This window comes from Aythya ferina, assembly GCF_964211825.1.
Source record: "Aythya ferina genome assembly, chromosome: Z".
Taxonomy (NCBI): domain Eukaryota; kingdom Metazoa; phylum Chordata; class Aves; order Anseriformes; family Anatidae; genus Aythya; species Aythya ferina.
The window spans coordinates 43,890,262-43,916,686 of record NC_140299.1 but is presented as its reverse complement, the minus strand read 5'-3'; the positions used below and the strand labels follow the sequence as shown (position 1 = coordinate 43,916,686).

Below are 26,425 nucleotides of genomic sequence, written 5' to 3'. Positions count from 1 at the left end.
TAAGGCCTGAAGACTGAGTTGCTTGGCAACTTAAAGCGAGACATATTGTTCAAAAGGAATGGAAAATGGAACTTACAGGATTGTTTGTTGCCTTTTCTGATTGTATAGGCATACTTGCATTTAGTATGTAAAGCAATGTTCTGTATATTTAGAAAGTTTGATGTTTGTGAGTGCATGTTGGTGGAGCTTAGACTCCCCGCGCACTCAGCGCTGTTTACTTGCCTTTTATACCTTTTATAAATATTCCTTTTATAAATATTACTGAATTCAGACTGAGTTGAGACTTCATTTATAACAGCATTAAGTTGTGCTCAAACATTACCACACCTTCGCTAACAAGGAAAAGCCACTACTGCTCTTAAGACTATTTCCTGCAACCCGTTTAGCTGTGCAGGAAGAAAGAAGAGAGGTAAGAACTGAGGAAGGTTGTGTGATGATAAGCACATCAATACTTTTTGCATCCGAGAGAGAAAGAAATCAACTGAAGATGACCCTTTTCTCAGCTCACTTAGCAGTCTGGCAGGAGTGATGATAATTGTCGGCAGGAAAACAGATACAGAATTAAGTGAATGGGAAACAGGATCCACAACTTCTCTAGAAAAAACAAAGCTCCTTTCAGCTTAAGGCCACCTACTGGGATGACTGGCCACATGGGCAACTAGTTTTTCCAGGTTACAAAACAGCACTATTACACAGGAAGGTGTTAAGAGACTGCAAAGGTGGTCATACTACTCCCCCTATTTTGCACGATACTGGCATTAAAAAAAAAATATCAGAAAGTACAACCTACCTTATGCTGCCTTTCAGCAGGGAAAAAACAATCTGTTCACAATTTAAAGATCTGTTTATGAAAAATAATGGGATTAACATATAACAACAGCTAAACAGTCTGGGCAGGTTTCCGGAAATACATTTGACTTGCTTTATCATGTCTACTTTTCAACAGACTTAATCTGCATTATTGTAATGCAAATTGCATAAAAAGTGCATTTTAATGAGTTCTTGGAGCCTTCACTGAGCTGCCTAGAAGATAATAAGAGTATTGTTTTGGGTATTGTTTATGGTGTTGTAATATTTTCTTCATGAAAGTAATTATTAAAACCAAATGTCATTAAATGCAAGAATTACAGACTGGAAGGGAGAGAGGTCATTTTAATAATCTTTTTTGTTTAAGAAACATGAAAATGGAATTCCTGCAGATTAAATACAGTTCATTATCTTACACAGGCTGGTCAGAAAGATATTACAAATGGCTATGCAGGCATATTCCCTCGTTCTTTGCTTCTCTCTTTTCTCAAAGGCTCTTTCCACTGTGCTTCCTGATGACAAACAGAGGCCTGGATGTTGACACAGGGCTGGCATTTCTCTTCATTTCCAGTTATTGAGCCAAAGGATCTAAACATCACACAAAACTCATTTAAGTAGGTGCCTGCTGCACCTGCCCTAAGGATGTTAGCTGGAATACACTCATGTCACGCAGTGAAGGCAGACTCTCAGGGGCTACTTTTCAAGCTGGTGAGCAGCTATGTCAGTAGCCACAGCAAAACAGCACCTTAACACACGCTGGCTGGGCGCAGGAGTGACTGTCACGCAGCAAGCTGGCAAAGCCAAACCCTCGGATGTGGAAGAAAACAAGGCTGAAAAGAGTGCAACAAGCACGCTGTTATTTGCTATACTGTTCATGTAGATCAGCCTCCTTGTGAAACAGTGTAAGTGGCTGCTTAAGCAGCTATCACAGCTGCTGCACACATACTCAAATCATGCATTTTCAGCAGTGTTTACTTGCAAGATCGTGCTTCCCACTTGAGAGTCTGAAGCAGGCTGTTCAAGTGCCACACAGGTATGTATCCGTTCTAAGGCTGTTACCTCTTGCATTTATTTCTGTTGGCATTTCAAAGATACTTGGTGTCTGCGAAACTTGCTAGTCATCCACACAAACACTAGCACTCATAACAAATTTCTTTCATCTCTGAAAGACAAGATTTAATTTAACACTCAGAGTTCAGTCATTTTTGAGACACCGTTGTGTTTGTTACGTATTACTGAAAAACGGAAAAAGCCTTCCCATCCTCAGCTTCTTCTTAACTGCAATTGTTCTGTTTTGGGGATTTTCACATCCTGAAAGTTTAGACCACATGAAATTACAAGTTTAATGTACACTGTTTTTTTGTGTGTCTCCAAGATGGTGCATTTACGAATAGCTAACTGCATGAGATCACATACATGTGCTGCGGAGTACGATCATCCCGTCTTTGCCAAAGGTCTGCGAATAATGTGAAATAAAACACTACCTGTATTTTGCAGGTAATATACCTAGTGCTTGCAAATCTAGAAATTAAGATTTAAAGAAGATGTGTTAAAATATTTTAATTTGGGAGCTAAATAGCAAGCAGGACTGGTAGATTTTTCCACAGCTTTGTGTGCTTTTTTGTGCTTAACTGACATGGCAATGCTTCCTCAATAGCCAAACCAGGAGGCACTAGATCTAACACACTCAAAGCACTCCTCCTGAGCCAGCTGTAGCTCTGATCTGAGGGACTGCAGCGCACCCCTGCACATGACACACCTTATCTGAAAATGCCTGGAGTGATATCAGTCCCATGTGGTTTCAACGCACAGACTAGGCCATTATAACTTTCTGTTGGTCATTTTTCAGCTGCTGGGAGTGAGCACAGTACCTCAGGTTCTTCCCTTTGAGAGTTGTGATGGTAGGTAAGCACGGTGCCCAGACAGCTTTCCAGAACAAGTAAAGCTAAATTATACTGGTAGGGACACAAAGCACAAGAGAAACAGGGTTATACAACAATGATGGCTGAAATGCTACACAAGACAATCTAGAAACTCAGAAAAGGCCAGCTTCCCAGGAAGCCTCCACAGACTCTGTGCTTGCTTGTTCCCTTAAATAAACTCACATCCCTATGAGAGCTTAATAAGGCAGGTATTGTTTCTTAGCTTCCTTTCAATGCTTATCAGAAAACTGCTTATTCTGCTACCTTCCTGCTGACTCTTGTTAGGTCTAATATTAAACTACATCACCGCAGGAATACAGGAAAACACTGTATTGGTATAAGGTAATTGCTTTAGAACAAGTTATAGAGTGTTAGTGCAGGTCCACACTCAACATCCCTTACAAGCTAAACTTCCATTCTGCAATTTATTCACTGGATCACAGTTCCTTTAATCAGCAGAGTCTGTTTTCACAGATTTTATAGCTAGATTATATACCTGGGCTCACTGAATAATCTTGAGTGGTCTTCCAAAAACTATAGACTAAGAAACTGCTTAAAACAAGCCAGTAGAAGACACTGGTTGTACAGTATATAATACACTTCAGTTTTCATAAATTTTATGCCATTAGTTTTTAAAGTCTAGTACTTCAGCCAGGATAATGTAGCCCCATACTAAATAAACACAGTATATTTCATTATCCTGTGCTCAACTTCAGATGTGAGACTGCAAGCCAGAATTTTAACAACAAAAATGCTGTCCTGCACAAAATACCTGCCCGTAGCTTTATCCTACACACAGCAGCACTCTCGGGCTGAAGGAGAAGGGGGAGACTTTTCTGTATCTCAATGCCTAAGACCAATCCTTATAAATTTCAGCTTTTCCCAAGAAGTACGCTGACTTCACCTGTTACAATTCATTGCTTCTAACATTACCAGAAACAGGTTAGGTTTGAGGTTGCCGGTGCATGAACACCCTGTTTAAAGCTGGCTGAAACTAGATGACTGCACAGGTTTCCCTGCAGCCAGAGAATAGCAAAGCCCAGCTTCCAGCTTGCCTGTAAGTCCCTGCTCAGGGATCCACACAGCAGCACCTACATGGCTGCTGCCAGCCACGGACTGGCTGAGACCTCCTTCCCCCAGGGAGCAGAGGCAAGGAGCTCGCTAAGCGCAAGGGTTTCCTCCGGCGGAGCACTTCAGAGGAAATGTATGTGTCTCCTTGGAAAGGGCACAGATTTCTCTGTGCACTTGCTCTGTTAGCCGATAGGAGTTACAGACAGCTTTCTGAGCAATTCATCTGTGCATTGGCACAGCTCTGGTCTGCAAGCTGCTAACAGGTAATGGATGAGCAACAAGCCATACCCCTTCATTAAAAGAGGAAGCTAAAAGAGGCACATCATGGTCTCCTTTGAAGCATTAACTCCTCAGTGTTCCTGTATAAAACTTTTCTGTTTACTTTTAAAATGGAAACACTCTACAGTTTAAAAAAAAAAAAAAAAAAAAAAAAGGTTGTTCATGTCCTTGGCTCAATATGATAAACATTGGTGATTGATGGAGGTCACATCTCAATTCTAAGGGGCAGGTTTTATTATTTGGTATGCTGTAACACAGAGCCCTAAGAGCAGAGTAAACCTAGTTTCACTGCTGCATTGTGACTCCAGTTGACACTGTTTCTTAACAGCAGAGCCTGCTTTTAGAAAAAGGAACAGCCCTGCACAGAAAAATATTTTGTACTATCATTTCCATTAGGAGCAAAGCTGTTATGTTCTGCTTCCCTGATATTACTAGGTAGAGGTGCTAGCTTTCCTGAGCTGGTGCAAGTGAAACAACACCTTGGGTCAACCACATTCCCATAAAATACAGCAGTGGTAGGTGCAATTCCTAGCCTTATCAAAGGAAGGCTGGCAGATGCCTTTGCCTCCCACATATTTCCCTCTGGAAAAGAAAATACCTGCGGAAAAAGGATTTCTCAATAGCGCTTTTGCAACTCATCGGGTTTCCTCAAGTATGAAATATAACTAAGCAGAAGATCTTGGAGGTAGTCATTACGGGAACCTACACAATAACAGTTAACCTTCATAGTCAGCGTGGCCACCTCAAAACGACCCAGTCACATGCTGTGTTGATCACACTGCTCACAGTGTAATATTGCCTAAATGACAATTAATGATTATCTAAGGATTTCTCATGAAGCTGAAAAAAAAAAAAAAAAAGCAAAACCCCAAATCCTAAGCCAAAACTGCTTCTGTCAAGCAACCTAATCTAGTTAACTTCATGATTACAAGGTTTAATCAACCTTGCTTATATTTCCGAACAACATAAAGTAAGAAAGTTAAAATTCAGAACCAGTTTATTCCAATTTTTAAAGCAGAATCAATTTAATAAGTTATCTGAATTATTTTCCATTATAGGGTATAAGAGCTCTTCTCTAATCCAAAAATTCTGTCGATTTGCAGAAGAAATGTTTTCTGCTATGGATTCTGTGGTCAGATGTCTCTTGTATGAATCTTTGTGTATTTAAAAATTTCAGCCCAAGATGAGAGTGAAATATTTCTACACCTGTGAGAAACTAAGTTGTGTTTTTGCAGTAGAGAACTAATTTTCTGTATTCCAAGGTAGTTGTGTAATCATAACAAGGAGAAATGCAAAGTAGGTAAGTAGACAGCAGAAGACCTCACTCTTCCAAAATAAGGTAGAAGCTTGAGAAAAACAGGATGAGCAGTGTGAGAACAGTAAAACAAAGATCTCAGGTTCTCAAAACATAAGAAAGGGAAAAACAAAGGGAAAAGGGAGAAATTAAAGGGTTGAAGAAAAAAATTGTAATATATGTATATAATATAGCGGAGCATCGAGTAGCTTGTGAACCTGTAGTACTCAGGCCATGAGGACAGGGGAGGTGATCAGGTGTCAGGTAATAGGGAATAAGAGGTTATGATGTGTTTACTAAAATGCGCTCCTAATTGGCAGGACGCCCGCCGTCGCAATCACGAATAACATAGCTTCACAGAAGATCCTGTCTGAAGAAAATTATTTGAGATTTCTCCTCACACTCCCATTTTACTTAAGGTTTTATCCACTTCGTTTAACAGCTTATAAGAACCATGCAGTTGCCAAGACATTCCTCTGAAGTTAAAAGTGTATCAAATATTTTGAAAGAGCAATGCAGGGCTGCCTTTTTTCTTTTTTAATCCTACACACTTGACATCATACTTAGTTTTTCTATACCTAGCTAACAGAAAAAAGAAGGCATGTTGCTGCATCACTCCTCCTCCTCATTTTCATTTGTCCAACCCATACTGGAGAGACTAACAGTTGTGAAATCCTCTCTGGTGTGCCTGAATTCTTCCTGTATATTGAACAAGAAGATTTGGCTTCAGAATGACCAGTCAGAAGAACACAAGCACCAAAACGCAGACGAATAGTTAGATGGTTAACTTCTACTAACAGGGAAACCCAAAAACTCCTGCATGTCTTTCTGCACCCAAACAGAGTTGGAACTTTGGTTTTAATCACCGGAACTCCATAAGTGCCAGTCTGGTTACCATGCATGGTTACCAACATCCTGGCCCTGCTGAGTGTGTTAGTATTTTCATCCTGCCCATGACACCCAAATTTCATACACAAAGCATTAATGTAGTGGGCAAGACTACCATGTGCTCGGGCCATTGGATGCAGAGCCCAGGAGCCAACTGCACTCCTTATGAGATGTGTTCAATGTGTTAAGAGTCGTATTTGCTTCAGCTTCTTTCCTTTTAGCTCCATGAAGCCTTTACTCCTGGGTTTCTAAACAAACATTGTGGATCTATTTGAGGGCCTGTAATTCAGGATTTTGAAGTCAAAAGGTGGCACAATATCTAGAAACCAATGCTCCGGAGCTTGCTTACCTGCTGCTATTCCCAGTAAATACCAAAGACTCCTTCTCTGAAAAGCCAGTACAAGGCCAGTCCAGTCAAGAACAACTTTGTGACAAATTACAGGGAAAATTAACAAAAATTTCAGAGCTATTTTGGTCAAAACACGAAGAAGCTCCATGCTGCCATCAAGCCTCATAAGAAGTCAAGCTATTGACTTCTAAGTGTAGTGAACTTACCAATAAGATAGGAGCTTACAGAGCTTGTTGTTACTTGTTCTTATTTATTCTTCAATGAGCAATTCAAGACATTATTAGAATTCTGTATATGGATCTATCACCCTCTCCTTGCTCTCTTATGCTTTGGTTAATATTATAGAGGTGCCAAGAAGGTGGCAGCTCTCTCTGAGACCTGGGATGTGGAGGACTAAATTCTAAAGTAAGTATAGAGGAACTAATTTTACAAAACCATGAGCCTGAATACTTAATGCTCAGTCACTTTCAAGTTAATATAATTATCCTCTTTCTGAGACAAGACTTTCACAGCATTATTCTCTTTTTCCAAATTTTATAAACAGAAATTCATCATTCCGAAATATGCTGCAAGAGTTCATGCTGCCTTAAATTAAGATTTCTAATTCAGATATGAAGACACTTCTTTGGCAGATAAAAGCATTAACAGACAATTCTACCCACAGCTTTCCAGTGAAAACAATCAGCTATTGCTATCAAGCTGCTTTGAAGGGTGAGGCCATCTGCATTATTTTTCAGCAACTGCTATACAGGATTTAGGATAAAGGTACTTATTCCTTGCAGCTGCAGCCAGAAACCTCTATGAAGTACCACATAGTGAGTATATTTTGTAGGTCTGTTGTCTAAATGAAATCATAGTAAAGTGGAAGTAAAAACAAAATAAAAGACGGAGATTATGCATTCAAGGTTACCAGCAGGCCAGTGAAAAGGGAACCACGTAGGTGCAAAATACGATTGAGGAAAGAAAATAATTATTACTGTGCAACAGAGGTCTGTGTTTTCTACAGTCTGTGAAGTTTGCTAAGAAGATGGCTTCAGTGGAGCTTACTGGAAAATAGCATAGTACTTCTAAAATACAAACATACAAAAGAGACTAGTTGGTCGAGTGATGTAGCTGGATAGAAATAAGTATGATTAAACTTGGACATTTTTTTTTTTTTTTCAGTAGAAGAAAAAGCAGATAGCTATTACAATTTTAAGTTAGATGAGGAAGAGAGAGTATTTTCCTGTTCATGTATAACATGTACAGTATTCCTTGCAAGATGACAGAAGAGCCCAGGGAGCATGAATTTGAGTCCAGAGAGCATGAATTTTGAAGGTTACTTCCAAATCAAGAACACACTTGCCAGTGTATCTGTCTAGAAATGTGAAAACATACCTGCTTTCTCTAAATTTACCAAGAGACAGAAATATAGTAATGGTCTTCAAGCACCTTTCATATTTGTGTGTGATTGCTGACTCCTTTAAGGAAGGAGTTGATTTAAAGTTTCAGAAATTAAACATTCCATAAATTTTTACAGGTCAGTTTCCTGACACAAGGTACTTCAGAGAAAAAGCTCCAAACACCAACATGGATTGAGCTTCTGATATTTTGTTTTGCACCCAGTGTTGCAAGGACGTTCCCACTGCAAGAATTAATGATGGTCCACATATTTCTGCACACAAATTGCTAATAAATACTTTGTTGGCTGATGTAATATTTGTAGTGAGGGAATGAAGAGAGAACTTCTACAGCCAGTTACTCCTTAGAAACAGCCGATGAATAATGCTGGAAAATGCTTAAAAGGCTATGCACAATCCTGCAAACCTTTTGCTGGACTGGGAGACAAAAATCAATAGCAAACAGGCAGCAGACACACCATCCTGAGACTTGTGTGTTAACATCAACTGACAGCCAGTAAAAGGACAGCTGCGGCAGCATGCCTTTTGTGGACTGCAGGTTCTACGTTGCAGAGAAACCAGAGATTTTTTTCCTCATCACTGCTTGTGTTATTACACTTGCTTATTAATAACAAATCGGTGCTTCTTCTAGATTTTCATTTTGTTATGAGCTTTTGTAGATGGAACACAATTTCAGTTTCATTCCTTATCTAAAAAAGTAAGTCATGTGAAGTCCTGTTTATTTGTGGTATGCTTTCTCTTCTTAGAGTCATACACAAGAAAAAAAAATATGCTTTTTTCAAATGAACTTAGTTATAGAAGAAGATACTTACTCAAACTACATTCTAATCAGTAGGGAAAATTTTCACTTGGGAGGGATTCTGAGGGAAGCAAAATGGGTTATTTAATGAGATTTCGGTTTCATTTTTGCTTTGTTTAAAAATGTTCTGTAAGAACTAAGAATGTCAGGGGAATAGGTCCCTGGGCAAAATGTGAATATTAGAACATTAGAAAAAAATGATTACATACTTAAGTTTCTGAACATATGATTAAAATGACAATCCTTTTGCCTTTTAAATAGCTTTATATAATAGCATAGTGATTTTGAGAATAATTAAAAATGGCCTTTACAGCAATTAGTATATTCAGTTTATAAAGAGATTGCTAACATGTCATCTTTTCCTCTCTGACCCTTTAATTAAATGTTACCTTTGTGATACCAAAGTAACACTTCAACTTAAAGGTTCATGTGGCAGTTCTGAAAAGTGGAAAAAAACATCTTTGACACTATATCAGGATTATTAACTTGGCAAAATGATTAGCTAAACTGCTCTAAAAATAGTTTGCTGTGCTTCACACTATCAATTTTATGAAGTATTAACACACGTTGGATGCAAAATCTGCTTCCACTCAATAAAAGTCAATGGGTGTACACAGACACACACACAGCCACCTTGCTGCCAATGGAGCTCCAATTCCATGAAAAGAAGAGGGAGAGAGGGACATTTCCATTCATCCTACCACTGTCTGCAGCTACTGAATTTTCTTCAGAGTTTTTAAGTCCAGTCACTCTCCTGATTTCATGTGAACAGATTAGATTACAGAGCAGAAAGAAAGCAGTGCAGTAGCAGCACTGTAATAACAGGTTATGAATAGGAAGAATATGAGAGCAAGTATAAATGGGGAGCAAAAGAAGAATCAAACTAATTTTGTTGTATATTCAGTGACACACTCAAAGTGTTTTGAGCAAAAACCAAGAGTAGTAGATCTGACAGGAATTACGAGGAGGTTTTACTTTATACTATTCATCTTCTTAAGAAATACTTATCCACACAAAATCAAACTAATGCAGATGTGTATTTCTGAAACTAAAAAACAAAAACAAAAAAAAACAACTCACACCCAGACTTCTAAAGCATTACAGTAAGCAATCATATGGGGGACCAAAGACGTGTAAAATGTGTTTTAATATATTATGCGTGTATATATTGTAGCAAAGACGAAACTCCTTAAGGTAATAACCAGTTTCTTTCTTATATCTATACTGTAAATCTACATGTTACTTAATACTTACCCTAAAGTATCTTTATAAAGTAAGTGGAAATACCATTTATGAAAGTTAGTAAACAGGAAGGCATAACCTACAAGAAAATCACATGAACAGCCAAGGAAAAGAGAAGTGCTGCGCAAGATCCTTGTACCAAATCAGACGCATTTGCTTGCATGAAATACATACTCTGAAACACGTTTAGCTGATACCAAACAAATGTGGCCATAATATGGACTGTGTCAGGCATCAAAACAAGGTAAAAACTTGCATGTGCTACTACTGGACACTGTCAAGCTGAAAAAGGTGAGTAACACTTAACGACTAAACTAGCAATCTTTGAGGAACTTGAAGCCAGACTTGAAGCAATGCAGAACTGTTCTCTGCTGACATATTTATCTCAATAAATTAGCAATAACTTTGGAGAAAAGAAGGGAACTAAAATACGGATATGAGAGTTCAGTTTACATTGCAACAGGAGAGAACTGGGAAAATACTGTTCTCTGTTATGTGGGCAAAAAAGAGAAAGAAGCATTCAGTGATGCTGCTTTACACCACCACAAAACACTACTAAATTTGCTAAAGTAACCTCTATCCAGCATCTGTATTTCCCTCTGCTCTTATTTTCAAGTCTGTTCAGCTCTAGGCTATTCTTCTGGATTCAGAAGATCAATGACAATTAAAATAACAAGCAGAAAAAATTCTGAGTATACTGTATTACTATTCAACCTTCGTAGTGCCATTTAGAATGAAAAATAGCATCTATAAATCAAGAAGCTACAACTCTGGCCCCTCCCAACTCCAAATAATAAAAATTCTCATGCTCCTATCAGCGATCTTTGGGGTGGTAAGGGATACCCATTAAATAATGGCAATTCTTACAGAAAGGATCAATTTCCTTAATACAACAACAATGTTATTCTTTCCCAGGTCTCTAGAGCTACTTACAGTTCCAGAATAAGAATCACATCTGTTTTGTTCTCATAAACATCATGCAGCGTGATCACATTAGGATGCCGAATTTCTTTTAGTATGCTGACTTCTCGCTCAATATCTTCCCGGCTCACTCCACGCCGGCTGGATTTTGTCCTCCGTTTCTTGATGAATTTTGCTGCAAACTGCTGACCGGTGTTTTTCTCACGGCATTTTTTCACTACAGCAAACTGCCCACTAAAAGAGAGGGAAAGAAAGAATAGTATGTGGTTCAAGGAGATTTAGAATTAGGAGTAGCTTGTGCTTACTACTATGGGGAGAGACAGCTGTACCTCTAAATTACCAGCTCCACTGAAATACGTAACTGCTTTTTGTGCAATCTAATCTAACACCTGGAAAAAAGCTAGATGTGGTTAAAAAAAAAGCTAAGCTGAAATTCTGCACACATACACTCATACATTTCAGCATATCTAATTAAAAGATGAAACCTGTGTAGACCATTAGATTTTTGTCAAATATGTGCATCAGGGATTATGGGGGAAGGTAATTGCTTCTGGATTTCTCCTGCCCCATTGAAGATAAATTTTTTTGTTCTCCAAGACAGACAGTCTTTAGTTTCTTCTAATCTACCAATTAGAAGTTTCTTCTAATCTATTAATCTATCAATTATCAATATCTACTTTACAGTCAAGGTATTACCTTTATTTTATTTAGTTTTTAAAAGGATACTGTGTTTTCAAGATATTACTTTATATTTTATTTACTGTAGTATCAAGAATTACATTCATTGTATCATCATCTCAAGCAGGAAGCGTTTGAAGGTGAAAACAGTACCAAGGTACTGAAGAATAAATATCACTGATTGTGTTACAAACCAGAAAGTGCTCCAGGAAGCAGCTGACTCCAGAGTGTTATTGTTGACATATAAATTTCCTGCTGCTAAGCGTACATACTGATTCTGACCAGTTATCTCCAGGAATCTAGTGCTGTGTTAGAGTAGGATTTCTAATAGTGTGGAGTTTTTCTCTTAAGTTTTCTTAATCTCTTGCTCAGGGTTCTCTAGTAATTCTGTTCCTAGTTTGTTTAGCTGTACAAAGTACTTGCAAAATCTCTGAATAATAACGATGAGAAAATAGGCTAAATGTAGCCTATCTTGTCAACCAAAGAAGCAGTAGCCCTTAAAGCACGTTTACAGCAGTGGTTAAATCAAAGACAAGCTCAGTAAGCTTGAATATCTACACACGGATGTAACATGCAGGCATATGTCATTCCACTCAGTACCTGGGAGAGGAGCTAACTCTTGTTAATTGATTACAGCTGACAGAGATCTGCAGGACAATGCATCACCTGCAGAAAGGACATCACATAATGACGAAATGACAAGTGGGAATCACTCAAAGTTACACAGGTCGTGAATGAACTTAATCCGTAACACTACTTCATGACTGAGAAACAGTATATGCCAAATGAAGTGATGAAGTAATTAAACAGTTAAGGAAGGCATGTCAGACAGAAAACGGAAGGTAACTGATAAAAGCAGTATTATGCAATAAACGAAGATAATGAGCCAACTCTCATGGCAGAGGGGTTGGAGCTAGATGATCTTTACGGTCCCTTCCGACCCAAACCATTCTGTGGTTCTGCGAGACAATCTAAGGGAGAATCAAGCTCCTGATTTTTGAATTTGGATGGCTGGGACCAGATGGAGAATACTCATGCTGTTGGGCCACCACTACTACCATTGCTAAGCTGACCCCACACAGAAACCCAAGCGACAAACTGTCCTGCGCTGGGACACGCAGTTGGGCAAGGCTGAATGACTCTCACCTGCAGAAGGCAGGCTAGAGCCATGAACCTCCTCCACCTTCTGGAAAAAGGCTCTGCAGTAGCTAAGATCAGCTTGGCCTTTGAATGTAGCCACGGGCAGTGAGAAGTAAATGCAGAGAGAAGCGGTCGATCTAAGTTCTGAGGTTTGGTTTTACTTCCACATTATGATCAACCCTCAAGTGTTGCTCTTCATTATTTCATTAAATCAATTAATTTGTAAGCTGACTACGTTGCATGAGTAAAAAATATTGAAGGCAATGATTTACTTATTTATTAAGTTCTCTTGCATTGTCCTTCCCCTGTGTAGCTCTGTTCTAAAGGTAGCACTGCACTGCTCACAGAGCGAAGCTGTCAAGGGCCAGGTTTGCCAACATGTATTATTCTTACAAACTGTTGTAGTGGACTGAGTTGTGCTTAGGACTGTGCCAGTTGTACCCTCTTTCTTATTAGGTGTAGCCTGGAAGACCTACTTCACTTGGCTAAGCTTAAGCAGCTAGAGCCATCTGAAATCTTGGACATCGCAGGTGTTCAAACAGGACTAGGAGACAAGGTACGGGACCTCTGGAAGATCTGTGCTGTCCTAAACCAACAGCAGAGGGCTAGCAAAAATGCTCTAAGGTAATCTTGACCCTCTCTGCTTGGTTCAATTCAACTCTGCAGCAACAACAGTGACTCTGGGCAGGTAGGCATGATTTTGCAGGACAGGACAGCCAGCCGGAGTGGAGAATGCGTTCAGGTATCTGCACTGCTGCGGAGAAGTGCTTGTGCAGCACTCTGAGCCATTGCTTACAGAGAGAAAATGCTGTAATTCTCTGCCTCTCTCCTGTTCAACAAGTACGCCTCCAGAGATACAGAGGCATTCAGTTTTACTGAAAACACGATCTATTTTTCAGAAAGTTCAAAGCTGAGCAAAGTCAGGCAGCAGACACAGGCACCACCACCACTCAGAACAGCTTGCCCAGCTCGTGAGTAAGAAGGAAGTAAAAAGACTTTGCTCATTTGGCCAACTGGCTTTCTGGCTAAAAGGCTATCCTGTTTGGTAGAGGAAGCGCAGTATTGCTGTTTATGATTCATCCATAGGCTCAAATGGTATGTAGCAATCTAGAGAGCTGATCATGGGATGAAAGCACAGCGCTCCACAGGATGGGTACACACGTTAAATGACATGGTAAAGAAATGCTGCCAGTAGCCACCAGTACAGATAAGTAATTTTTCGTTTAATCACAACGGGCTCAATATTATTATCCATTACACTTTCTTCTATACCCTTGATTTCCTTTCCTGGGTTCTACTGCAATATTCAGAGAAGTTACAAGCACGTGGCATAGCAGAAAACCAGAGAGAAATTCTGGGAATCTATCTCCTTGTCTCTTCAGCTACTCCTTTGAAGGAGAGCTTGTTACAAATACCCTCATCTCCCCATACCACAGGCAGAAAAATACTGGGGCTAGATAAAAGCCTTCTCTGCCCAGCAACAATAACTGCAGTTATTTTTCTTTTTTTCCTGTTTGAAAAGAGGGGCAATCTTTGCATAAGTGAGACAGCCCACATCATGATTTTAAGCTATTACCATCTATTTTTTGCACAGATTTGCAGTTGTATATGCACTCAAACAGCACATTAATAATGACTTTACAGCTAAGTGATTCACAGCTCCAAGAAGCTTACGATTTACTCTGTGTGTGCACGTGTAACAGCTATTCTCTTCCAACAGCATGCATCCATTGCAAAAGGAAAAAAAAACACATTCACCTCAGAACAATTGAATAGTCATTAGCCAGAGAAAGGAAATATATTAGGCCTTTTCAGTGATAAAACTATTAAGTTTAACCACTTTCTTGTCAATGCTTACCTCAGACATTCTAGAACAGATACAGATTAAAACAAGAACAAAAACAAAACAAAAACAAAAACCACCAAGAAAAAGCAAGAAACAGAATCACTGATAATATAAGACTCGGGAGAGGCTAAAACTGAAAAGTGACTCTGGAGTCACTTTTGTATATAAAATGTATATACAATACATTTTGGTATCCATTTTGGTATCTTGGATACCAAATCTTTTTCTTTATTATGAAAAAATCTTTTTCTTTATTATGAAAAATTGACTGGGATTAAGAATTATCTACGTTTCACTGAAAATGCATACATCATTGACTTTGAAGAATTCTTACACTTAAAATATCAGATATTTAGCCCATGACAGAATTCTTCCTTTAGTATTTCTTCAACAAAGAGTAATGCATTTTGAGCTCCTCTCTAAATAAAAAGCATTCTGCAAGTGCTTTTAAACACGCACTGTTTGTGGACCTTTAAGCTAAAGAAAGACAGCTTCTCCATGGTGTTAGTGGTACTTGAATTACAACACTCGCCAAAATGACTTCATGTTTCTGATGCCTTTAAGGCTAAGAGCTCTTTCATCTCATGTTGGCAACGGGTCAACTATCGTATTACAGCATGAGGCTGACCTACTGAAACAAAGGAGTAGAAGAGTTAAAACAAGTAGATCTCCTCTCTCCTCCTCCTCCTCTTCCAAGCTATCTCCCTTCTGCAGTCGTTCTTTCCTCCAACTACAACCATCTGTTTCAAGGATAACCTGATTTACCACAACTCAATATAAAAGTGTTATCAGAAGACCAATATACCAAACGACTTTATAGATTGCTGCCATCTATGCTTATTTTTTTTTTTTAAAGGATGTGAGGTTCCACATACCTTTGACATTGCTCAAGAGTGCAAGAAAGTTATCAACTAACAGGTATCTAGAGTAAGTGCCAATTATGCACCAAATAACCTTCTTGTTCCTGTTGTGGTATTCAGCATGTAACACCAGAATTAGCTGTTTGTTATTGAACACTGTATATGCAGATCATTTCTGAGCTGCAATCAAAGGAAGTATTTCATGCCAGAGATCTCTAAGCCATGATGATTTACAACTCTCTAAACTCCGGTTTTAAAAGCACAGGAGAGGTGTAAATCAAAGGGTATTTACTGAACTTTAACCAGTAGAACTGCAGCAACGAGCTCGTGTATGTCAGCTCTGTTACTGGATACAAATGCGTTAGACCATACATCCTCCTACTGATCCTTTAGTTCCAGGTCCAGCACTCATTCATTCGGCTTCTTCAAAGCACTTTAGTTTTATAGTTTCTCACGCTTTTGTAGGTTTGATTTACTGTGCCTAGGTCACAAAAAACAGTGTCATTTTAGGAGACACTTACCTTAAAGAAATATAAAAGTAAATCACATAGGCCCACATAAATAAAGCCTCTGACATTTTTTTTTTTCTGCTCATGGCACGATCAGGTTCAACAGTGATGCAGGATGACAGCTCGATGGGAGAACAAATACTTCTGCTAATAACAGTAATTTGTTTTGTGATCTTGCAATTCTTACTCAACCAGCAGCTAATTACTATCCTGAATCCACTCTTTTCAGGACACTTGGCACGATGTCTCCACATCCAGTGATTTTTCAGACTTGCTTCTGAACAAGTACTTATCCTATTAGCTAACCATTAAATTTCTGTCTTTTTTTAAATAACATGAAGATGATCTGCTGCCCTTTATAAAACATATATATATATATATATGTGCAAAAGTTATGCAAAGATGTGACAAAATTCCCAGTAAAGAACAAACACTCCAGTCTTTATTGGTCCTGGCTTAGTGGGATCTCAAAACAACTAATAATTAGCATGAATGATGGAGAGTTTTAACTACAGGCACAGACATTTTAGAATCCATTTTCCTTGTGAGAAGGTTCTGTCTTGTGAATGGTTTCCCTTTCAGAGGGCTGATCATAGTGATTAGGGGTGGCAGGCCCATCACCTACTCCACGTTCTGTGCTGCTTCCCACCCCCAGCCTGCAGCACCACCAGCTTTTCCAGATGAGCTCTGTCAGTGATGAGAGAAGCTTTTGCTGCAAGAGCCTTCCAACAGAGCTGCAAGTTGGGCACAGAGGTGCTGAAGTAACCCCCCAGGCGCTGGTTTCTAATGTTTATTGCCACAGATGTGCAGGTATGGGGGAATTATGCAACTCTCCACAAAGGACTCTATTATTGGAAGCAGGGAATACAAATGAAGGAAATTACACTGATACCAGAGTAACAAGGTGTCTCAGGATGTTTCTGACATCATGGTGTCTTTTTTTTAATGTTTTAAAAAAAGCATTGTATGTTTTAATAATGTTTTAATGTTTTAAATAATGTTTAAAAAAAATTGATATTCACTATGCAGCTCTAGAAATCTGATGTATTAATATTCAGATATTACGCCTTTCACTATGTGACTGCTCTCCTTTTTAAAACCTTATTAATCCAGTGGGGAGACACTTAAATTACACTACTAGATAAGCATGCAAAAGAAACCACAAATTAATCATAGGACTGTTTCCCCAACAAAACAGCTGCTAGCAGACTAGGGATATTTCTGCCTTTCCTCAGACCTCCTCTTCTCTTTTCTGGCACCTCAGGATCTTCTCACTTTACAAGTGGCAAAGCAAACATCCTCTCCCAACACTCCACGCCCTGCTCATACATACTATTTGTGCTGATATATGAGTCTGCAAATTCAAAATGCAGGTAGCAGTTTTCTCGCAGGAAACTGCAGCAGGGAAGGCCAACGGAGCAGATGATTATTCCCTCCCTGTCCTCCCCCAGCATCCACAGCAAAGAGCAGGGCATTTTGTGAAAAGATGAGAAATCTCCTTTTGCTGGGATCAGTGGATTTGCTCGTATCACTTCACTGACAGGATGCCAAAGTAGCACTGAACAGGCACCTCAGCATAAAGCCCAGTGTCTCGGTAATACATACCTTGTAGAAGAAACTGCTTTCTCCTTTTGGCAGCCACTTAAGGGAAACTGCTGTAGCATTTAAAATGTACGGAATCACTTCTACTGGATTTATTTCTAGAGGTACAGCAACTCATATTCTCATGCAGTTACTTCTTCCAAGTTTTATTTTTTTTAATCGTCTTACAAGAACAGCCACCTCCAGTGTCCCATTGTTAGCTGTCTCCATCAGTCACCGCTGCCACCCACACACAGCTCCCTGTCACGGCAGAAAACATCTGAGCTTCTGCTCGGAAGGCTAATTCTCACAAAACTCTCAAGCAAAGTGTCAGCACCTGCATCTTTTCCAAAGGAAAAGAGGATTTCTCCAGAAACCGTAAAGGGCTATAGATACATTAAGTCCCCCTCCATCTCCTAAATAAATTAAAGATAACCTTCATGTTGTCTGTCCAGCTACAAGGCCAAATTGGAGGCAAACTGCTCCCTCCTACCACCGCCTCTTCGTGGTCTTGCACAACCTGGTAAATGTAACGAGGCACTTGAGAGCCTCTCTGATGCATAGGACTACAGTGCCAAGGGTTGAGAGTCACTAGTACCAAGTGTTACACTTACCCCATTGAGGAGATAAGCTATCATCAGCATTAACAGGGTGGGGTAAGCCAGGGTTAATGGAGCACTCCGGGGTTAATGGAGCACTCCAGGCAGAGGTGGCTGGCAGCAGTGGTGTTCCATGTGCACCATGCTCAAAAGACAACCCCTGCTAGCCACCAGCATTATGCCTGCAGGGAATAATCTTCACTGATTTTGACAGATAATGAAACTGGGATACATGTGCACGTTCCTGTCCCCACTTCATACCCAGGAGGCACAACGGGGGGGTGGGGAAGGGCACGATTCTCCTGCTCTTCCTCCAAATTGCATTTCTAATTTTGCAGTCAACTGAAAAGTACAGGCAGATTGGGAACAACAGCAGGATGGGCTGATGTGCTCATACTGTTATTTATTCAGGCTCTGGAAGGCGGAAACACTTGTAAAGTGCTCAAAATTTCTGTGCTCCCTCCCTTGCCCTGCAATGTTTAATTCACTGGCAAGGACGCAGAGAACGTCAATAGCAATGCTCAGCCCAGGGCCCTCTGAGTACCAGCAAGCTCTAAAAAGAGACGGCAAACAAAATGAAGAGAAGAGCACTGCAGCATGCCTGTATCGGAAGGATGCTGGGCAGATGATGGGGCTATTTTCCTTTTTAAAATTATTTTTTATGAAAAAAACCCACCAGCTTTGGCTCAACAGTCTTCAGTGTAAGTAACACATTTACACTTCAAGTGCTTATGCAGACTCACATCTCTCGGTTGACGATGCAGTTGTCTGCTCTGCATCCATGGCTGGACAAAATGTTTTCAGTCTGCCCAGAGTGGCAGTGCTTGAAGTACTTGACTACCCTGTAACACGAGGGAATGACACCCACTTACCGAGATGCAGGCAGCTGAAGCCTGTCAGTCACCATAAGCATGTTTCAGCCATGCATAAGCTCTTGTTCTGGAAAAGGGCACACTGGGCACGGCACGAAAACAGAAGTAAATTCAAGAGATGCACAGAAAAGCAGTAATAAAGAAAAGAGCTGAAAGAGGAGTTAAACATCACGCAGCTTGTAAACTAAAGAGAAAATAATACTCAAATGCTTTATGAGTTAATAAGCAAGAGAATGAGGCTGCTGAAATCTAATGATGCCCTGCACAGATCATTGTTAGGGCTGGCCTTTTCCAGCTACTACTAACATAGAGAAGCAAATACAAGGCTCTAATTAAATTTGACCATGAAACTAAAAATAGAAGAGTTCTGCAAATACAAACAAAGGTAGAATAGAAACACATTATGTGATTGTGCTGTGCAACGTTTCCAGCACACACAGGGTTTAAATCAAGTTGTAATTTTTACTCATGAATAAAATACAAGCTGCTAGGCTTTCCTTAGAAATCTGCTGGAAAAGCAGCAGAGCTGAAAATGGAAAGAACAATAAGGAAGGGGAAGACAAGATCAGATTTATAAAGCAAAACAAACACACTGGCAACTATTTCTTAACTTTCTAGTTCCTTTTTTATACACAGAAGCATTTATGCACTTATTAACTTCAGAGAATTCTTGAAACTCCTTTCCTAATTTCTGAGTTGGAATGTCTTTTGGTGTCAAATTATTGAGCTTCAGAAGTGCCCTGATCACAATATAGTGGCCCAGTGTATGTGACAATGAAAGTCTGATTACCTTCCCGCAGGAACACAAATACTTCAGTTAATGCGATTATACTAAAACATTAAAAATACAAGAAGGACTCCCATTTCCTTTATGTAATACTTTACGCAAAACCAACCAAACAAAAAAGAAACCCACTACAAAATTAATCCGTATTATTACTATATGAAATTATTCCTGTTGGGGAAAATCTGGCAAAGCCATATATCATTTTCTTTGTGTATAGAAGTCAGCTGAAACCATTTTTTGTCTAAACCATCTGAAATCTCTCCTGTACTACCTGTTCACAGTCTGAACAGCGTACCTTTAAGCCTATTAACAAAATTAATGGAAAGAGAAACAGCCTGAAAGTAGCTATAACGAATGGCTAAGATGAAGGAACCAGAACCTGATGCTTCAGACACTGTAAAAAGTATAAAAGACAGCAAAAACATAGCCTATTTAAGTGTATCCAGAAGCTACACTACCTACCACAAATGTACAGAATTCCCCTGAAAACAGGTCGCAGGATACAACAGAAAGTAAAGAATCACAGAAATACGAAATTTTGCCTATTTGTCACTTCCCACAGCATTTTATAAGCATGTGCTTTTTTTCTTGGTGGCTTGGTTATTTTAAAAGCAATTTTCATCTATTTCAACATTTACCTCCAGCAGAAACCTTTGTCAGCCTCAACCCATCACACTGATGAAGCTGGGGGCCTCTGTTGCTCTCCTGCTTTCTGCAGCTTTGCTAGGCTGCTAACAGACTGTTTCCTATGCTTAAAAAAAAAACAACAATTCTTCAGTCTTTACCATGTTTTCTGAGGAATCCAGAAGAGCCTCTAGTCCCAAGGGAACACATAAAACAGCATGATAAAGCACTTCAGTATCTACAATGGAGCCCAAGAAGTATACCAAAATTTTCACTGTTTCCCACATTACTTCTTACACCCTTTATATTGCTCAACTAGTATATGGAAAATTTTAGAGGAACAACCAAAAGGGATGATGGGCTAAAATAGAGAGAGAAAGAAATGGAGTGCAGAAGATGACTTTTTGATCTGCGTATATATATGCATGAGCATCCAGCCTTGAACGAGAGACTACTGCGTGCCTTCATGATGCCAGTTTATCATGGTAATATAGCAATTTCTGGGCCTCAAATTTAAAAAGTCAAGTGATTAGAGGTGTGACTGGCGCTGCCAGGGCTCACTGCAATCTATGCACAAATCCAGTCAATTGCACTTCTCACCGAACACAGCTCCTCAGAGTAATAACTATCATTAAGCACAAGAAGATGGGACTGGCTGGCTCAGCAGTGAGGGAGGTGAAGAAAATGCCAAACGTGGAAAATTTTCACTATCTTTTACCCACATCCTGACATTTAAAACAAGCACACTAACACACCTTCCCCTGGCCCAGCAGCCACACCTACAAGGCAGAGGCTGATCGGCTGGAGATTTTATCCTATGCACAGAACAATGGTACAGTTTTTCCAACATAGTTAACGCAAAACAAGCTTAAACCTGTCAAAGCATGCACACACACACCTGTGCATACATTTACTGAGCCCAACAGCACTTATTAACTAGGACAGCCCATCATGCAGCAATGAAGCAGCAGATTCTAAGTATCAGCTCTGTGACAGTAAACTTCAACTGCAGATGAACAGTGATTTGTTCACACTTAAAGATATGAAGTCTAAGAAAGAGAGGTAGTCTTCTGATGACCGGGCCTAATTTTGTGGAGTGGAACAAAGGAAGAGGTAAACACAAAAAATCCAGTTTATTCCCTCCTGTTTACATGCAGTTTGTGTAAACACTTTCATCAACTCTTTGTGTACTTGTAAATATGCCCAAATCTCTGTGTGTTAGAAGAGCACTGTAGAAACAGGACAAAAAATAAAGTATGACTGCACGACGTTTTGTTTATGGTTTATGTCATACACAGCACAATGTGGAGAAGCAAGATATTTGGCATACTCCACCTTTGTATGCAGTAACTGGGTTACTGTCCTTCGAAGGGGTTTTAATTAGTAGCACAAAATCTAGGGAAAAAAAATCAAAAAGTCAAAAAACTTGCAAGATTTGCATCCTGCTGATGTTCTTTGCCTGAAGGCTGATGCACAGCCCTTGCCAAGAATGGCTGCTGCGCAACCAAACGAGAGTGCAGACCTCTCTTTTAGCTGAAGATAAGGTCTCCACAACTTTTGCCTTTAAGGAAGGCTTCGTTTCCCGTCAGAGCTCCGAAGTGAACAGGACAGCAGTGTGTAAAACGTGCTCTGAGTGGGATAACAGCAGGTCTCCCTGTGAAGTCAGAAATACTTTTGCTCTGAGCTATTCCTGAGCATTGACATGTCACTTGGTAGGGGGGAAAAGAGTGGAGGAAATTATGAAACACGAAGTTATAGATGCTTTACTGTGTGATTCAATGTGAAAACAGTTACGAAAACACCTGAAAAAACAGCAGCACAGGTTCTGCTTGAAACAGGGGCTGTTTGTATTTTCTTTATGTAGCCCACCTCCCTGACATTTAATTAGATGTTACTGGACTGTGATTTGCTTCTTTACTTTAAAGGGATGTTTGCATATTTGAGCAACTTGCCATAATGTGTCATATACTACAGAACAGGCAAATGTATAGTGTTCAAGGACATCATCCAAAATGTAAGCAGGGATAAGCACACCTTGAAACAGAAATACATATGGCAAATTTAATATAAATAATCACACGAAGAACATCATGTCTGAAGACGATTTGTATTGAACATATTGAACACATACTTGACTACTGAAAGATATCATTGGTTTAGGTCAAATAACGAAGAAGGAGAATACAGGAGTTATAGTACAGAACAGAAAGCTCTGAGAAACCAAACACTGCATAAACAAAAGATTCATACTTCAACAAATACTTTATTATCCAAACTGAACCGCCACACAAGGCACATTATTGTTAGTCACAGCCAAGCATACCAAGGCATTTCATAATTGTTTAAAAACATTAAATAATGAAGTTTACCTAGGACTTCAAGTAAGAGTTAGCATTTGTAAACTCTAATTGGCAGATGACAACTCAATAGTGTGAGAGATATTTCGGTAAGTCCTTCAAAACCACCTGCTCAGGGAAAAATGTTTTGCAAGAAAGATACATCTTGAAGTCCCTGCACAGCCTTAGCCAGTCTCGAAGTTTAACCCTAGGTCCTGTCTTTCGACTGACTACACTACTTACTCTTAAACTCAGCTTAACACTTTGACTGTCTTTATCCTTTTAATTTATTTTTTTAAATGGGAAATGCAACTTCCCTATGAGCTGATTTCCTTCAGCATAGATACCATAAAAATTAAATTTTGTTTTCCCAGACTGACTTATAATGCCATATGAAATTTTAAGTAAATTAAAAAATAATAATATATATACAATACGCAAATTTAGTGGAAAACAGACTTTACTCTGACACAAAATAACCTCGCACAAAGTAATTATGTAATTGTGCAAGATTTAGTATTGACGGAATTACTTTATACGGTTCAAGTATTTGCACAGAAATCTTCAAACTATTCCTCTAGGCAGCATCTCTCTTTTTCTCAGCACCAACACGACAGATTCATTTGGGGAAACACTTGAAGACTCCTGGAAACAGCTCCTGTCTCTCAAATGTAATATTGCTATTTGTGTGGAAAGGGGGCACAGCAGACCTTTGAAGAAAATGTTTCATTGCTGCTGAGAGATCAAGCTTCAATTGTCTCACGATTTCACTCTACCCCTGGAATAAAAGAAGCAGTGGGGGCAATGCAGCTGGGAACTAAAACGTTTAGGAGAGGCGGGAGCATTACAGCTCGCCCTCATTCCCCACCTTGCATGCCATGCATGAACTGCCTGGCTGGCACAGCACACCCCACATGTGAGGCTTGCTGCCACCACAGCCATCGGGTGAGACCCGGGGTGACACGCACCCCTCGCTGTGCTTTATTGCTGCTGTGGACTTGGCTGAAGATTTGCAATGTGTATGAAATGTTACTTGCTTGCCCTTCACCTTCATTGCAGCAACAATTTTCTGAGTAAGCTGCACAGCTCCGTAGGTTTTCTGTTCATCTCCAGGGTTCACCACCTCCAGCTTCTGCTCCGTCCCATCACTGCGCTTTTCTAAATAAAATTGAAAGGTCTCCTTCTCATTCTTTCCACAACTTTCAGCAACTGTCAGCTCACTGTGGCTGTCTTCCTTGCTAAGCACTCTTAATACAAGACTTTTATGATTTCCATCTACCTGTCCAGCCTCAGGGCCCTTAAAATGCCCCCTCTAGCCCTTCGTTGGATGTAGGGATGCAGTAAGCCATGGTGTCCCAAGAGTGGAGATGCTATAAGTTCCTCCCCATGCCTTCCAATCCTGCTCTCCTCACTGTTTCCCCTTCTAGTGATCACACAAACACACATCCATCTCCAGTGGGGTGCTCAAATCTCTTCCTGCATAGCAGTTAAAGTCATGAATCCGTACTCCCTCCAAAGTCTCTCGTAGGAGAGATGTCCTTCCTGAAATCATCCTCCTTCTGCATGTGCTGCATCCTCACTGCCAATACTTGGTTTCCTCCCAAATTGCTAACTTGCCTTCTCTATAAAACTGCAAATCACATCATCAAAGAAGCGTACTTGAGATAATAAAAAACACAAAACCTGACAACTAATGCTTCATTCCTGGATTAAACAGAGTGCTTGTCCCTAGTGCTTCCTGCTTCCCTCGCTCTGTGTACATACAGTACTGCATCCCAAATGCTGCATTCACACTTTCCCAGCATATCTAACACTCAATGCTCGTTACACAGAGAGAAACAATAAGTCAGGACTTTCTCAGCTATGGGCGAATGAAGCAGGTGGATTTGTAGAGTGTAAAATTAAACCAGAGAGTTTAAAACAGATTATTGACTGTAATTTAAAAGAAGGAATAAACAGTGAACTAAAAATAAAGCATTTAAAAGTTTCTACACACCTCATTAAAAATACAAACGCTCCTTTCAAAAGTTATTACCTCTCTTTCATTCAGAAAGTTGAATAACACTTGTAACAACTGCTATAAGGGATAAACAAGAAAATAAAAACGTATATCCGCAAAGTCTAAATTTAACTTAGCAGTTAGGTGGCAGATGGCACATCATGTGGTTACCCATCACTCTGCAACACTGGCAAAAGGATTAATCTACAAATCCTGCTGTATAACCACCATCAATAGAGAAACTATCTGCTTCTGTTCCCTCCCCCTAGCCCCCATTTCCCCTCCACTCCCCACCTCACATAGCCACACAATTTTGTTCTTTCGGCAATGGTATTTCAGCAGGAATTTCTTGGACATTTACTCTATCCATCTGCTTTTGGGCCCAGGCCAGCCCATTTTTAAGTGCAGCCTCATTTAAAGTACAGCCATCCTTATGGTATGAAGCTCCTGCATTTGCCAAGATGATTTCACTTCCAGGAATTCTGTTATGTATCAAGTTTCACATCGCTTCTAATTCCAACCAACTATTCTTCTAAGAATGTAAACATAATTCCTCTTTGTTGGCTTATCTTCTTTCTTTCTTTCTTTCTCTTTTTTTAGACCTCCTCCCTTTCTTTCCCATTCCCAGTTAAAAGAATTGATATCAACAGTCTCCCCGTAACAGCGCTAAAAGGAACAATATATTCCCAAACTCAGCAAATGAATTTTGTCTTGGGCTTACTGCATATAAGCTCTACCTTACAGCACCTAAATCAGTCTGTAGAAGTTCCTCCAAAGACAGAAAGGGCTCAATTGTTCATATCCTCTCCAACCTAAGTACATGGAAGAGATTCAATAGCTGGGGTACCTGGGGAGGGGGGCAATGGGAGAAGTGACAAACTTTTTTTATAAACCAAAATACCCATAGCGCTCTAACATAACACATTACTCTCCAGCTTCCTTCTTTCCAATGAAAACAGAACCTGCAACCTAATAATTCAGTCTATATATTTTTAGGTTCAAACATAAAACCTTGACATATGCTGAAGTAAAGATCGCTGCTCCTTGTTACTTAGGCACTGGTTCTGTTTAGCATTCAGATGATGTCATTTCAGGATTTTGTAACAACAACAACCATAGTGTACTTGCGAAGTAATGGATTTAAAAAGAAAAAAAAAACAACAAACACTGGTGCCAAAATCATCCTCTTCATTAAAAATACAGTGTTCTCCTCCTTTGGTAGGATTTGAAAGTGCTGTTGTGCAGCGCTACAGAGACAGCAAATTTGGAGCACGACTGCTGAATAATTACAGGGGTTCAGGTTAAGCATGCGTTTTGTTTGCATGAGTGCTCCTTGTTGAGCAAGAATGAGGCTTCCAGTTAGAACTCCAGCTGGAATTTGAGAAGAGGGGAGAACGCCAAGTCTCTGGAGGGCCGCCTGGCTAACTGTTTCAGAATCAAAAAAAGTGATAAATAACAGCAAATCACTGAAAATTTAAGAGCTTGTAACTGATTAAAAAGAGAAATAGGTGCATTATCGTTTTGTTCATCTATTGGTTCTCTTTAATTGTCTGAAGTAACATAATAACCCTCCCACCATCCTCTGGGGCTCAATCCATTTGTCTTCCAGACTCTTGATGGTA

At 39.7% G+C, this 26,425-nt stretch overlaps 1 protein-coding gene across 2 annotated transcripts in view; it reads right to left on the bottom strand.

Moving 5' to 3' along the window:
- Positions 1-26,425, bottom strand: part of DAPK1 (death associated protein kinase 1) — an 89,892-nt gene that overhangs the window by 41,143 nt on the left and 22,324 nt on the right. For both annotated transcript variants that reach the window (XM_084503873.1, XM_084503874.1), the window contains exon 2: positions 10,985-11,206. In XM_084503873.1, the coding sequence (XP_084359999.1) occupies positions 10,985-11,206 (222 nt within the window). The remainder of the gene's footprint in view (positions 1-10,984; positions 11,207-26,425) is intronic.